This window comes from Pseudoliparis swirei, chromosome 11, assembly GCF_029220125.1.
Source record: "Pseudoliparis swirei isolate HS2019 ecotype Mariana Trench chromosome 11, NWPU_hadal_v1, whole genome shotgun sequence".
Lineage (NCBI taxonomy): Eukaryota > Metazoa > Chordata > Actinopteri > Perciformes > Liparidae > Pseudoliparis > Pseudoliparis swirei.
In genome coordinates this window covers 2,451,867-2,464,832 of record NC_079398.1, presented here as the reverse complement: position 1 = coordinate 2,464,832, position 12,966 = coordinate 2,451,867, and the positions used below count along the sequence as shown (strand labels likewise).

Genomic DNA, 12,966 nt, shown 5'->3' with positions numbered 1-12,966 from the left:
CATACTTTACTTTGTTCTGATTGTATAAAAATGTTCAAAACAGTCAGACATCACAGTTTATCCCAAAAGAAAGGGAAGAAAATACCATAACATTGCCAAAAAATACTCACTCGGAATTTACAGAGGCTTTGTTGGCAATTTCCATGTGTTTGGTACACTTGACCATTTTACTAACAATAATAATAGGATGACTATTACTAAAAAGAAGTAAAGTCTGTGAGGTCAAATATGTCATTATGGGGCAACCTTTACTAAAAACATTGGCAGCTACTTTTTTAATGGTGACCATGAAAAAAGTTAAATGGGGGGAATTAGTTTTAAATTCACTAATTTGGCATACAGTTACAGTTTGGTATCCAAGAACAATTGAGGGAACTCAAAATTGTATTATTTTTTAATAAGTTTTCAATAAGGTTGAAATGAGTACAAAACAGTGTGCAATTAGGGTCTTTATTTTCTTTTAACTCTTGTGTTGCCTTCGGGTCATTTTGACCCGATTCAATATTTAACCCTCCTGTCGCCTTCGGGTCAATTTGACCCGATTCAATGTTTAATGTCGGTGTTCTTTCGGGAGTCAACAAACAAACATATAGTACCTCACACTTAAACTTGGAAAACAATATTAATTCTAATAATTTTCTGGAGATTTTAATAGCTGGGGTCATATTGACCTCAAGGGTAAAATATGTTAGTAAATATAAAGGTAACAGGAGGGTTAAACATTGAATCGGGTCATATTGACCCGAAGGCAACACAAGGGTTAAACATATAAATATAACCTTAAAAAAGCAGATGAAAAACATTAAGCAAAGGTTTACAGACAACATGATGTGCTAAATGTATTAAAAAACACAAGGTACCATGTACCTCTCTGTAGCTGTGGAACTACACAAGTTAATGGAGGCATCCACAAGTAAGTGCAAAGTAAATCAGTTATCTGTGTAAAAAAAAAGGTGCTATTTCTAAGCGAGAGGGATTCCCACCAAGTCAAGGCACGCATCTTATTTTCACCGTTCCAGCCTCCCCGCTATCCAATAATCTAGTTTACAAATACAGCGTGTTTATCTTTCTGTTACAGTGTCAAACTACAAGAATTCACAACGACTTATGTTGCTCAATAATATATTCAACGACATTAAAAAAGATGATGGCTTTTCAAAGTACTTTCAAGGCACCAGTCCAGGGTTTAAGCATCAGTCCTTTTGTCTTTGTCCGGCAGCCAACTGGAGATCCGACTTCAGTCGGTTTGTTCCCACCAAACACTAAAGACAGCTCAGATGAAGTCCTCTGGTTCACCAGCCAGCATACACAGGGTCTGCATCACAGGGGACTCCGTCGTATCGACCCTGAGGTCGCTCTTTGCGTAGTAATGGCGCTCGGGCTACAGACAGCTCTCTATCAGTGTCTTTCCGTTGATGGAGGACTATTAAAATGATGGAGAGCAGGGCCACTGAGGAAAGAGAGGAAACAAACCAGAGGATGTCACAGGAAACTTCCTTCTAGGATCATTACACTCGCACAAAGAGAATATTGATGTCAGTTTGATTCTATTTTATGTCCTTTGTACATGAAGTGGTCTCATCTGTTTTCAGCGTGCAAAAAAGAAGGTGTTACGGTTTCTGTTATAAGTTATTACACGTTCAAATCAGCAGTAAGAAATGCATATTATCAATTCAAATGCAGTAAAAAGCAAATAAATTACTTCGATACAAGACATTTCAATTATAAAACATTTAAATTACATTAGTTATACATGCTGAGTGGACTGGATTATAAATTAACATGGTTCATTTACATGTATACAGTTATAAGAACACTGTCCAGAAAAGTAATCCGTTTTATAGTCCTTCTTAATCAATTACTAAGTCGAGAGTGGAAAGTAGCTGAGTGTTTTTCTGAAGTTCTACTTTATATTTAGATTGTTTCATATTTGTTTATTTCCTTTAACAAGTGAAAAATAAGCTCTGACCCTTTAAGCTGTAGAAATAGGCATGCCTAAGGGAGCTATATGAACCATTACTATGACAGACACCCGCTATTAACACACACTTTAAAGAACTTATTTTGTGTGTGATTGGATTATATAAATATTGGACTCATCAGTTAGAAAAGCATAACTGTAAACCAATGCCTTGAACATGGCGTTAAGTCGAGATGCATTTTGAAAGACACACAGAAACATCAGGAAACTAGAACGGGCACTCGGTAGAGCGCATACCTTCGCATATCACAAGATTGGGCATTGAATTATGAACATGTTGGCATTAGTTGCATGCCAATTGGATAGAAATTGACCGCGCTATGGTAAAAAGAAGATTTTGACCTTTTCATGACCTTGACCTTTGACCCGATCGATCCCAAAATCTAATCAAATGGTCCCCGGATAATAACCAATCATCCCACCAAATGTCATGCGATTCGGTTTAAAATTTTTTTAGTTATGCGAGTAACACGCATACAAATAAATAAACTAGAATGGGCACTCGGTAGAGTGCATACCTTCGCATATCACAAGATTGGGCATTGAATTATGAACATTTTGGCATTAGTTGCATGCCAATTGGACAAAAATGTATCGTGCTATGGTAAAAAAAAGATTTTGACCTTTCCATGACCTTGACCTTTGACCCGATTGATCCCAAAATCTAATCAAATGGTCCCCGGATAATAACCAATCATCCCACCAAATTTCATGCGATTCAAGAAGATTTTGACCTGTTCATGACCTTTGACCTTGACCTTTGACCCGATCGATCCCAAAATCTAATCAATTGGTCCCCGGATAATAACCAATCATCCCACCAAATTCCATGCGATTCGGTTCAATACTTTTTGAGTTCTGCGAATAACACGCATACAAATAAATAAATAAATACACGGCGATCAAAACATAACCTTCCGCATTTTCAATGCGAAGGTAATAAATACACGGCGATCAAAACATAACCTTCCGCATTTTCAATGCGAAGGTAAACATACTGGATACAATAAGTGTTACTTACCCCCTCCTCCAATAACTAAAAGAGCAATAGAGACAGGAGCCAATTCACAAGTTTCCCCTTCTTTGCGGAAGAAAGTCTCCATGCAGAAGCCTGGAGACAAGCTCCCCTCAGGACAGAACGCGTCGCTGGGACACTGAATGGGGTTCACGTCTGGACTCTGAGAGAACAACGCACTCTGTCACCAAACATACGCCAACACACACAGGTTCATGTTCTCTTGTGAGGCAGAGGGGGAGGGGCTGTACTCACAGGGCAGTAGTGATTCTCTGGGCATACGTCACAGCTCTCCTGGCCCCAGTGGATCTGGAAGAAGCCGCTGCCGCAGATTTGACACATCGTCTGATGGGGGGCCTTGTGCATGCCTGTTTAAAACCAGATATTGCTGGGTGAATATTAATGCCTCCCCTAGTCTGTCATGAGCCACAGTACTTTAATGGGAATTTTATATATTCTTCATTGTTTTCTTATTGACGCTATGTGAAAGAAACAATCACTTGTGGAGACAAATTATAACAGAGGACAGGATGAAGACTGATTGATAGGTGTTATAATTCACAGGATCTTTCCTTCGAGTATCCTCAAAGAAGGGACCTGATCACTTGATTGATCATCGGGTGGTTGGATCATTTGGTTACTCATCGGACGATCTGATCATTTGATTACTCATCAAATGACCTGAAGACGAAAGTCTCCTTCTGGATCCTCCTTCTTCTCGTTTCCCTTCAATCCATGTTGTTTCATTGACTCTTCAGTTCACCCTCACAGACTCCTGAGGGACTCTGTGTCACGGTGACTCTTCTTGCAAGAATAAATGATTTCATAGACAAGTTCTGGTTCTTCGATATTCGTCATTTCAGTTTAAAAAGACTCAATCTTGGGTGGGGACCAAATTTGCCGTCACAGTTCCTCACACACATGACTCAGCAGTTACCTGGTCGACATTGTGTGCAGTCTCTAGCTGCAGTCTGGAGCGCTTCTGTTCCTCCAGGACACATCTGGCACTGGCTACAGCCGGCGGAGCTGTCAGAGAGAGAGACGCTTGTTTGTGACCGTAAATGGACAAACTGCCTTACTGCCTCATTGAGAGGCATTTATGAGAAATGTCAACGCTGATTTAGTTTAAAGCTGTTGTTGCAGCTGCGTTTCACACTGCTAAGTGCTAACACACATATAAGTGATTGGTTTGACGTCGGTCTGTTATGCAAAAACATTATTTTTCTTTGCACTGATCAATTTTCAAGTGTTGGGCTATTTTGCTTCCACGACATGTCTTCTTTCAGATTAGAGGAAATAAAACATCCAAAATACACATTCAGGTGATCATTTGACTGCTTTGACTATTTGCATCTCTAAGTTTCCCCAGAATTCACCAAAGGGTAGCATTAGATAGTGCCTCATTTCCATATTTAAACATAACATTTCAGAAAACCTGTAATACAAAAAAAATATTGTCTCAATGCAAGCAATCAACTGGAGAAGTTTCATGGTGACATCTGGTGGTTATTTCTGTCGTATAACTGTCGTATCTCCCTTGAAGCAAAAAAATTGAGTAAAGTTACACACATGATCCCCACTAAAAGCATCATAGATGCCTTCTGCATATTCATACCTTCTGCTGATTAATCAAAGCAGCGACTGTGTAACTGGTCTTGTGTGTGTGTGTGCGTGTGTGTGTGTGAGTCTGTGTTGATAAACAGAACCATGGGAGGAAATCATGTGATGTTGTTCGATAAGTGAGTTATGAACGTTCTATATTAATTCCTGAGTCCTAGATACGAACAACAAAAGACAGAAAGAGAAGCAGAAACCCGGGGACCAAACTTACTTGCAAAACCTTCCCAGTGGACATGGAGCACATGAAGTGGAGCTCTGTTGCGATGTAAAGAAACCTGAAAGCGGCAAACAGAAAATATCTCAACACATGTGATTTGAGTTTTCTCTCAAGTTCTAGATTATATTAAACTATGTTGAGATTATTGCATTTAAAATGGCATATAAAGTATGCGTCTTTATGTCTAGGTAATCTATCCATTCACATCTGGTCAAGACATTTTACACATAGAAATCTAATGTCTGAAAGCATCTTCGTCTAAAGCTAAACGAACGCACCCGGTGAACAAGATGAGCAATTGTCTCTGCCGGTGTCATTGTTGAAGGATCCAGAAGGGCAGGGGTTACATAACGGACTTCCTGTGAAACTGTACAGGAGTGTAAAGTAGTGTAAAATACACAAGAAAGTGGCCAGTAAAGTACACAGTGGAGTAGTCAATACCGTTCAAGGTGAAATAATTTGTTGGCAGCTGCATGTGTTCTTACTTTGTGTAGAATCCCCGGTTGCAGGGCAGACACTGCTGCTGTCCTGCCAGTGGCTGATAGAAACCGGTGGTGCATGGCAGACAGGCTCCAGGAAATAGACACAGCCCGGGGTCCAAGCAGCACTCACACATCAAGGTGTCTAGCGAGGGACAATTACACATTTCGTACTCTACTTTTTACAGTTTTTATTGCTGCAGTAAGAAATTGTAAAATGGTGGCTTCATGACCTTAAAATAAAATAACACCATAGTGGATGGTTATATTTTCAAATGTTTCACATTTCATGTTTAACGCGTGTAACATGGTGATTGACTCACTGTTGTCGTACTGAGATCCCGGCGCACAGGGCTCACACGTGGAAGTGTTGAATGCAAGGCAGCTCGGGGTCGTGGTGCTGAGCATCACGGGAGTCACAGTCAGACTGGTCCCATTCTCCATGAGAGTGGTGTTCACCACAGCAGGAGTCAGCGTGGTCTGGCTCAACGCCATGCCTGGAAGAGAAGCGCACTGCATGTTTCAATTTAATTTGGGTAAAATTGTTAAGGAATTAAAAAGAAGAAGAAGATGATTAGAGTAGTACTGGTAGTCATTGAAGACTTTAAGGGCATAATCATGAACTGCAGCATGCCTGGTTTGAGTCCAGCTTTGGACTTTTGTCACATGTTGTTCCCGATCTCTCTCCGAATTTTTGTGTCATCCCTCTACTGTTAGCAAAGGCATAATATGCAGAACAACATTGAAAAAAGCTGTATGTAATAAATTAAATAAAAGAAAGGGAATTATTTATTTGACCCTGTTGCTAATATTATGCAAATCTCTCTTGTTTTTGGAGTAATAGAGTCGAATCCTTTATGGTTTTCTTTACACATTATGAGTAATAACTGATCTCGGGTTGCTTCACTGGTTCACACAGTCTCTACTTACGTTGTTTCTGCTTATTTCACACATAAAAATACATATCAAACAAGTAAAATGTTCTTCTACTCGTGTTAAATAGTTGATCTGAGCGGAATCACCGTACATTTGTCTCCCTCCTTCTCAAACATGCATTGAACATAAAGATGCAGCCTTGGCAACACAACCAAGATATGAAAAACCAAAAGTGTTGCAGGTGGTTCTTTTCATATAAAAGTCTTCAAACGACAGCTATGTCATTGTGATATCTTAAACCACTCCACACAATCTTAAGAATACCATTCAGATGTATCCAACCACTGAGAAAGTGAAGACAACAGGTATGAGCACAACCGCAAAACAGATCTCATGTTGTACTCGTAATCACATTAGCCATGTGCTAAAGTGCTGCCTTGAATACAAGCCATCCTCCTCATGAAATGCAATTATTCAGAAAGGGGGTCATGTGATATCTCTGGCTTTCAGGGTAGCAATATTTCTTACTCAAACTTTTAGACATACTTCTGTTAAACTGGCAATTAAAAAGTACTGTAATCCGGAAATTTTGGCATGAACAGATTCTTGTGTCAGCAAAATGATGAAGTCCCTATATTGAGATTATAGTAATACAGTGAGATACACTTTTAACTCAAGATCAGAATTATACTCACCATAGAAACACAGTAAGCTAGCACATTCACTCCATTGCCATTTTTCACAAGAAGAAAGTTTGTTAAGAAATTTGAATGCAAAAATAGTAAGATTTTAATTGTATACCTTCCCAAATAACTCAAATATATTTGTCACACTTTTTATTTAGATGTTGTCATTACATGTCCTTTTTTTCCATGTATAGTGTATAATCCTTTATTTAATCCACAACAAAATTATATAATAAGCCTAATAATGAGCTATAAGCACATGCCATGTTTGTGGCGAGATAACACTGGGGTATGTATTATAGCTCAATAATCTCTCTGTGATGAACCTATAGTGCCTTTCCAAATGGGTCGCAGTTATTGTCGCAGAAGAGTCGAACTTACCCATGAAACAAGCGGCGCATAATGCAGGCAGAACTCCCCGGCAGTCCATCCTCCAGATATTAATGAGAACTACCACCAAACAATGTCACTGCAGCATCTCATCCCGGACAAGTGAGCTGCCTTTGTTTTTACAGAGGACGACGGGGACGCTCGAGCGCAGAGGGATCGGTCCTTGAATCAGTGTCATATGACAAAATACACATCATGTGATTTTGCTTTACAGGGAAAAACTGAGGAAAATGGGCCGGATTCAGACAGAGTTGTTGTTGTTACACGGAACAACCAGCAGGGGGCGACAGTGAGGTCAAAGTTAAATGTGTTGTACAGCGTATTACAGTATATGCCAATGATTCAAATCGATTAATAAACCTTTACACGGAGAAGTGTTCCTATTTATTTGACACAAATAGATATAGACAGTTCAGTTGTACTATAATTAACATAATTGTCCATGAAAAAAATATTTCCATTTTAAAAATATACAAATACACGTATTTATGCGTGTGCGTGCGTGTGTGTGTGTAGGTGTGTGTGTGTGTGTGTGTGTGTGTGTGTGTGTGTGTATTAAGAGACAAATAATATTGCATTGGAAAAAATACAACTTTTACAACTAGGTTTACTTGTTATGGTTCTCCTTTCGAAGGGCTGGGAATGACGCTGCATGGTCTTTATTAAGTGTTCACTCATAAGTTGAAGGTCCACATACACAGGTTACCTTGTGGAGACATTTGTGACATGTATCAGACAAAAAGCTAACTTAGTTATGATAATAAATAGAGTATAATCACTCACAGAAAAATCCACGAGACATTATAATAATAACAGTTTTACAACAATTTTAATACACAATATGTCTAATAACATGACAAAAGATGACACGCTTCTCATCCCACACATTTCTAGCAACAACCATAACTAATGATCCATCTGATCTCAAAATAAACATTCACAGACTTGGGGAACATGTTGTGCACATTTATTTCCGAGTGGTTTTGTCTGAGCAACAACTTAAGGAGCGTAATTCTGGAGGTGACGCTCCAAGCGCAGCGCCAATTCTTTCAAGCTTTCCTCAGTCACGCTTTTCTGGCAGTAAAAGAAAGAAAGAGATCATTTGTTTTACTGCTTCAAGCCAGAAAAATGCCAACACTGACACAATCATACAAAGCTTACAAGTTACAAAGAGAAGCCATTTCCTCTTTGTTTTGGACTCACTTTGGTGCGTGTCCCTGTGTGAGCTGCGGCCTGCTCAGAGCTTTTGGGCTTCATGCTTTCAGTTTGCTTCAGTCTTTGGCGCTCGAGCCGTTTCTCTTCGAGCTTCTTCTGCAAAGCAATCACTCTCTCATCCTGAATCCTCGTCTTCCGATAACCGAGCAGGGCTTTCCTCTCCTCTTTCCTGCAACATGCCAAAAACTATCATGAATGTGCGTCGGGTCCATGGATCTGTTTTCCGCCCCGTGTTTTCCTTCCAACCGGAATCCAGTCGCAGCCCAACATGTTCCCGACCTGATGGCAGCAGCCTGTGCCAGCACTCTCCTGTTGAGGTCAATGGAGTCCAGCTGCTCAGACAGCAGCTGCCTCTTGTTGTGCTTCTCCTCCAGGATCTGCTCCCGTTTCTCATGCTGCTCTGTTTGCTGCGCCTCCCTCAGGAGGGCCAGGCGCTCCTTCAGCTCCACCAGGGACATCTCTCCCAGCAGCTCATGGCCTGCAGGCTGACATGGGACAACAGATTCCCCGTCACACAAGAAGTTTACGTGAACGTTTATCTCAAATGTTTGACGGCATCCATGCTTTTTCCTTCACTCACCTCTGTGTTGTCAAAATCATTCACTCTAACGTGAGGGAGAGATTCGATGGCGTGGATTTCATGGATGACTTCAAATTTTCTGCTGAGCTCTGCTTGTGCTTCTTCCAGTGCTTGACGAAGGAGCTCTCGGCTTTGCTCTGCGACTTCTTTCACTGTGGAATTTGTGTGAAATTGATGAGAATGTCAAGGAAACTGTGAAAAAGTGATGTGTCAGTGGTATCACGTGTGATATCAGAGAGACGGAGGGCCTACCTATACTCTGCTTGAACTTATGTAACTTCTCTTTAGCCATCTTTGAGTTCTTGTGTCCTTCTGTCACTTGTTGTACCAAGTCTCTCATTTCTTTTTCCTCATGCAGCCTTTTCTCTGCATATCTCCGCATCAGCTGAGCCGTCTAGAAGAAAACAAAACAATCATAAAAAAAACACTTTAATCCTGCATAATTGTAAATCCATTTAAAATAGGCTGTTGGTAGAGAACAGGCCCACTTTTGTATCGCGACCCGTCTCGTTACACACGTTAAAGAACCGCGTAATCTTCTGTTGTGGTTGCTCTTAGTCGTCGAGGCATCTTTACCCACCTCTTCTTTCTTCAGCTGAGCAGTCTTCTGGCTGCGTTCCATTATGCGCGTGCGGGCCATAGCTGCTTCCTCATAACTGATGCGTCCTTCCAGACGCCTGCACTCAATCTTGTCCAGCTCCTCCAGGAGGTCCTTCTCACGCCTCTCCTTCTGCCACTGGAGGAAAGACGAAGGCTCGTGCGCCCCCTCGACCAGGCGCTCCATTCTGTGCCACAAATACAAGCACAACAAAACTTTAAGATTCTTTTGGCAAGACAGACCTGAGAACATATTACAAATGTACTACACAGGACAATTCAGTCACACAGACATCACACAAGTATTATCAAAACTCTCAAGAGGTAAAGTAACATTTTATTGCTCAGATTCAAATTGTGTTGGCAATTCATTGGTGTACTGTTTTGTGCATTATACTGATTATGTGCAGATGAATAATCCCACTAAAATATGTCAAGCATTGGCAGGTACACATTGTACCTTTGTAGCTCCTCCTCCACCTGACGGTCGTATAGCACCCTTTGTCTTAAGATGGCTGCGCTGTTGAGCTTGATGGGCCTGCTGTTAGTCTAACCACGTGCCAGTGGATATTAGCCAAACATTAGTTGATGTTCATCACCATCATACTGATCCACTGAAGCAGGTGAAGTAATACGATCTCACCGTATTACTGGAGGGTAGTCCAGAGGAATGAAATGAGCTGAACTGGAGTTTTGAATCCAAGTCCTCTTTAATCTGAGACATCGCTCTCTGCAAGATGGAGGAGGGTTCATGTGAACTGACTCACTCAACAGTAAATGCTTCTCCTTCCATCTCTATATATAATCACATTTGGGCATGAATCAATAATATGAAAATCCATATCCCTACCTTGGTGTGTTCAGACTTGTGTGGATTTGCACATCTGAACTGTTTTATATTTGCCTCATACAGCAGTTCCTTTTGTGAGAAACAGGAAAAATATCATGACAGAGGTATGTAAAGAAGACGTGTTGATTATGATTTGTGTTATATGACTCGTATATACCACATTGATAATTCAGAAAACAGCTTTTCTATGTTTTGAATGTGCAGAAATGTAATTTGTGTCTGTTTGCATATGCCAGTTGTTTTCTGCCAAACTTTTTTGTATCACATTTATCTTTGTACTGATGATGGCATTAAAAGCAGAACGCGTGTACCTCAGTCTTTTGATGGTTCTTCTGTTTGACCTCCTCCATCATCTGCATGTCTTTTGGAGCCCGGTACGTGCTTTTTGGCACCTATGGAAACATACAGCTTAATGGCCTGTCTTGTTTATAGTGTAAGACGACAGCACGCACAACATGTGTGGAAATGTTTAAAGGAAATATTGTATATAACTGTAAGTGAGGCTGACTGTTTTTGACTGTTCCTGCTGTGGAATGAGCTCAGGCACAGGCAGAGGTCGAGGTTTAGGTTCGGTGAGAGAGAACTCCTGGGGCTCGGTGGTTTTGATTGGAGATTTCTTGAACTGATTCCCTTGAGATATTTTGACACCAAGCTGGTCCATGAGAATATCCATCTCAGGGCGCCATCTATTGGACAATAATATGTACTCAGTCTCGTGTGCGTTTGTAAAAACATTGGTTTTCTTTCTTTCTTTTCTTACCTTAACAAAGGGCAAATCCAGTGTTTCTCCACATAGGCAGCATCATAGATAGTATTCCACTCCTCTTGTATCCACGTAGTGAGATTTGTGAAGAAGAAAGTCAGGAACTATACAGCCAAACACAATATACACTTACATGGGGGCAAAGTATTGGAGCTATATTGCTTGTTATTTCCAATGCTACTACACTCCTGTTAGAGAGTTTCTTACTGTGTGCATCTTCTTGGCGCCCAGAGATGTAATAATGTTACTAAAACCCTGAAGTCCAAGTTCATCAAGAGCAAATGTGGCAAGGTAACAGATAACTGAAGAACAACAAAGTAAACATATCAACGCAGGTCAGTCTTGTTTCATTCAAAGTCAAAATATACTCATAATTTAGAAGTGTGTTTAGTTCATTGACTTACTGACAAACTGGCTGCGGTCCCCTCCGGATAAGTATTTCCCCTTCTGGCCATAGAAAACATTGACAACTATGTCCAGTAACTTTTTGTGCTCGATGCATCCGGAAAAGACATCAAGTATGAACTTCTTCTCCAGAGTATCCCTGATCTGTAACACATAGCTTCATAAAGGAGACATTCGAGCATCGGGGCACTGATCGGAGTCATGCACCTACCTGCAGTTCCTTTGAGGCCTCTTCCATGAAGTCAACAAAACACTGCCTGCCAGCGCTGAACTTATCCAGCAGCAGAATGGCCTCTTTGGCTAGTGATCCAAAGCCTGATGCCATTGTGCATCGATCTTCAGAAAGCTAGTGGAGCTTGATAACTGTGGTTAAAGGTCTTTGCTCGCAGAAAAGCCGGAAGAAATACAATCGGCCTAGTTATGTCTTCAATGCCCACAGAGGCATGTAGACTGTGTAAAAAGTCACATTTGACCTGAGATAGAGCAAAAGTGGGTGCTATATATAAAAGATACATAGACTCAGAGAAAGTGCAACGGCTTGTTTTCAGCGCGAACCGTTGCCATGTTCAGTCGTTGCTTAGCAACACACTATCGTAAACAGAAATGTATGTAGCTTCTGTTAAGTATAGAGCCTTAAAAAAAACAGGAACCTTCGAAATATATCATAATTCATAGGAGATGTTTTTTTAGTTTGTTTTGTTTTTACTTCATGGGTTTTAATCCAACTGATGCAGACAGTCTGATCCTTTGTTGGCTGCCATAACAATAAGTATGACGTAGCATATTCTGACATCTGGGCGAGCCGCGCGCTGCCTTCACGTACTGTTGGAAATGTTGCAATAAGCACAGCAACGTGAGAAATTCGTCAAGGAATGAGAAAATGCATGCTGATAATTGTAACCAGATTAACGGCTCAGTGTATTTGTTACAAATAACTGTTGTAGGGGAACGTGACTAACTTCAGAGTGTAAGGAGTTAGTGGATGGAAGCTGATTACTGAACACATCACATACAAACTGAGGGTTTTAGGCATCATCTGATGTCGTGCCATAATCTGATTAACATAAACTAATTTGTGTGTGCATGTAAACAAAACCGAAATTGTCACTCCATGTTTACAAATATACATTTAAAATGTACACTTTTAAAAGGCTATATATTTGTAGTCTGAACAGTAAATTGTCAATCAAAGATTGAGCTGTGAGAATGAACAGTCAAGCTCAACATCAAGTGGACTGAGCTGAAATTGTTTTTCCACCTCCTGTTGCCCTGTGCAAGGATGAATTCACATT

General features: G+C 40.6%; 2 protein-coding genes across 2 annotated transcripts; both read right to left on the bottom strand.

The window, feature by feature from the left end:
* Nucleotides 1-376: 376 nt before the first annotated feature.
* si:dkey-21a6.5 (sushi, von Willebrand factor type A, EGF and pentraxin domain-containing protein 1) lies at nt 377-7,388 on the bottom strand. Its single transcript, XM_056426587.1, has 9 exons — nt 7,256-7,388; nt 5,636-5,809; nt 5,319-5,457; nt 5,112-5,200; nt 4,828-4,891; nt 3,934-4,022; nt 3,252-3,364; nt 3,003-3,159; nt 377-1,450 (listed from the first exon to the last, which is right to left on the bottom strand). The coding sequence occupies exons 1-9, from the start codon at nt 7,302-7,304 to the stop codon at nt 1,293-1,295; spliced, it is 1,032 nt and encodes a 343-aa protein (XP_056282562.1). The 5' UTR covers nt 7,305-7,388; the 3' UTR covers nt 377-1,292.
* A 789-nt stretch (nt 7,389-8,177) lies between these two features.
* Nucleotides 8,178-11,999, bottom strand: cfap99 (cilia and flagella associated protein 99). The gene is made up of 15 exons (XM_056427075.1): nt 11,886-11,999; nt 11,674-11,818; nt 11,477-11,571; nt 11,267-11,373; nt 11,015-11,192; nt 10,818-10,898; nt 10,507-10,575; nt 10,300-10,386; nt 10,117-10,205; nt 9,640-9,844; nt 9,312-9,453; nt 9,060-9,211; nt 8,759-8,964; nt 8,468-8,648; nt 8,178-8,338 (listed from the first exon to the last, which is right to left on the bottom strand). Exons 1-15 carry the CDS (start codon nt 11,997-11,999, stop codon nt 8,264-8,266), a joined length of 1,926 nt encoding a protein of 641 aa, XP_056283050.1. The 3' UTR covers nt 8,178-8,263.
* Between the last annotated feature and the right edge of the window lie 967 nt (nt 12,000-12,966).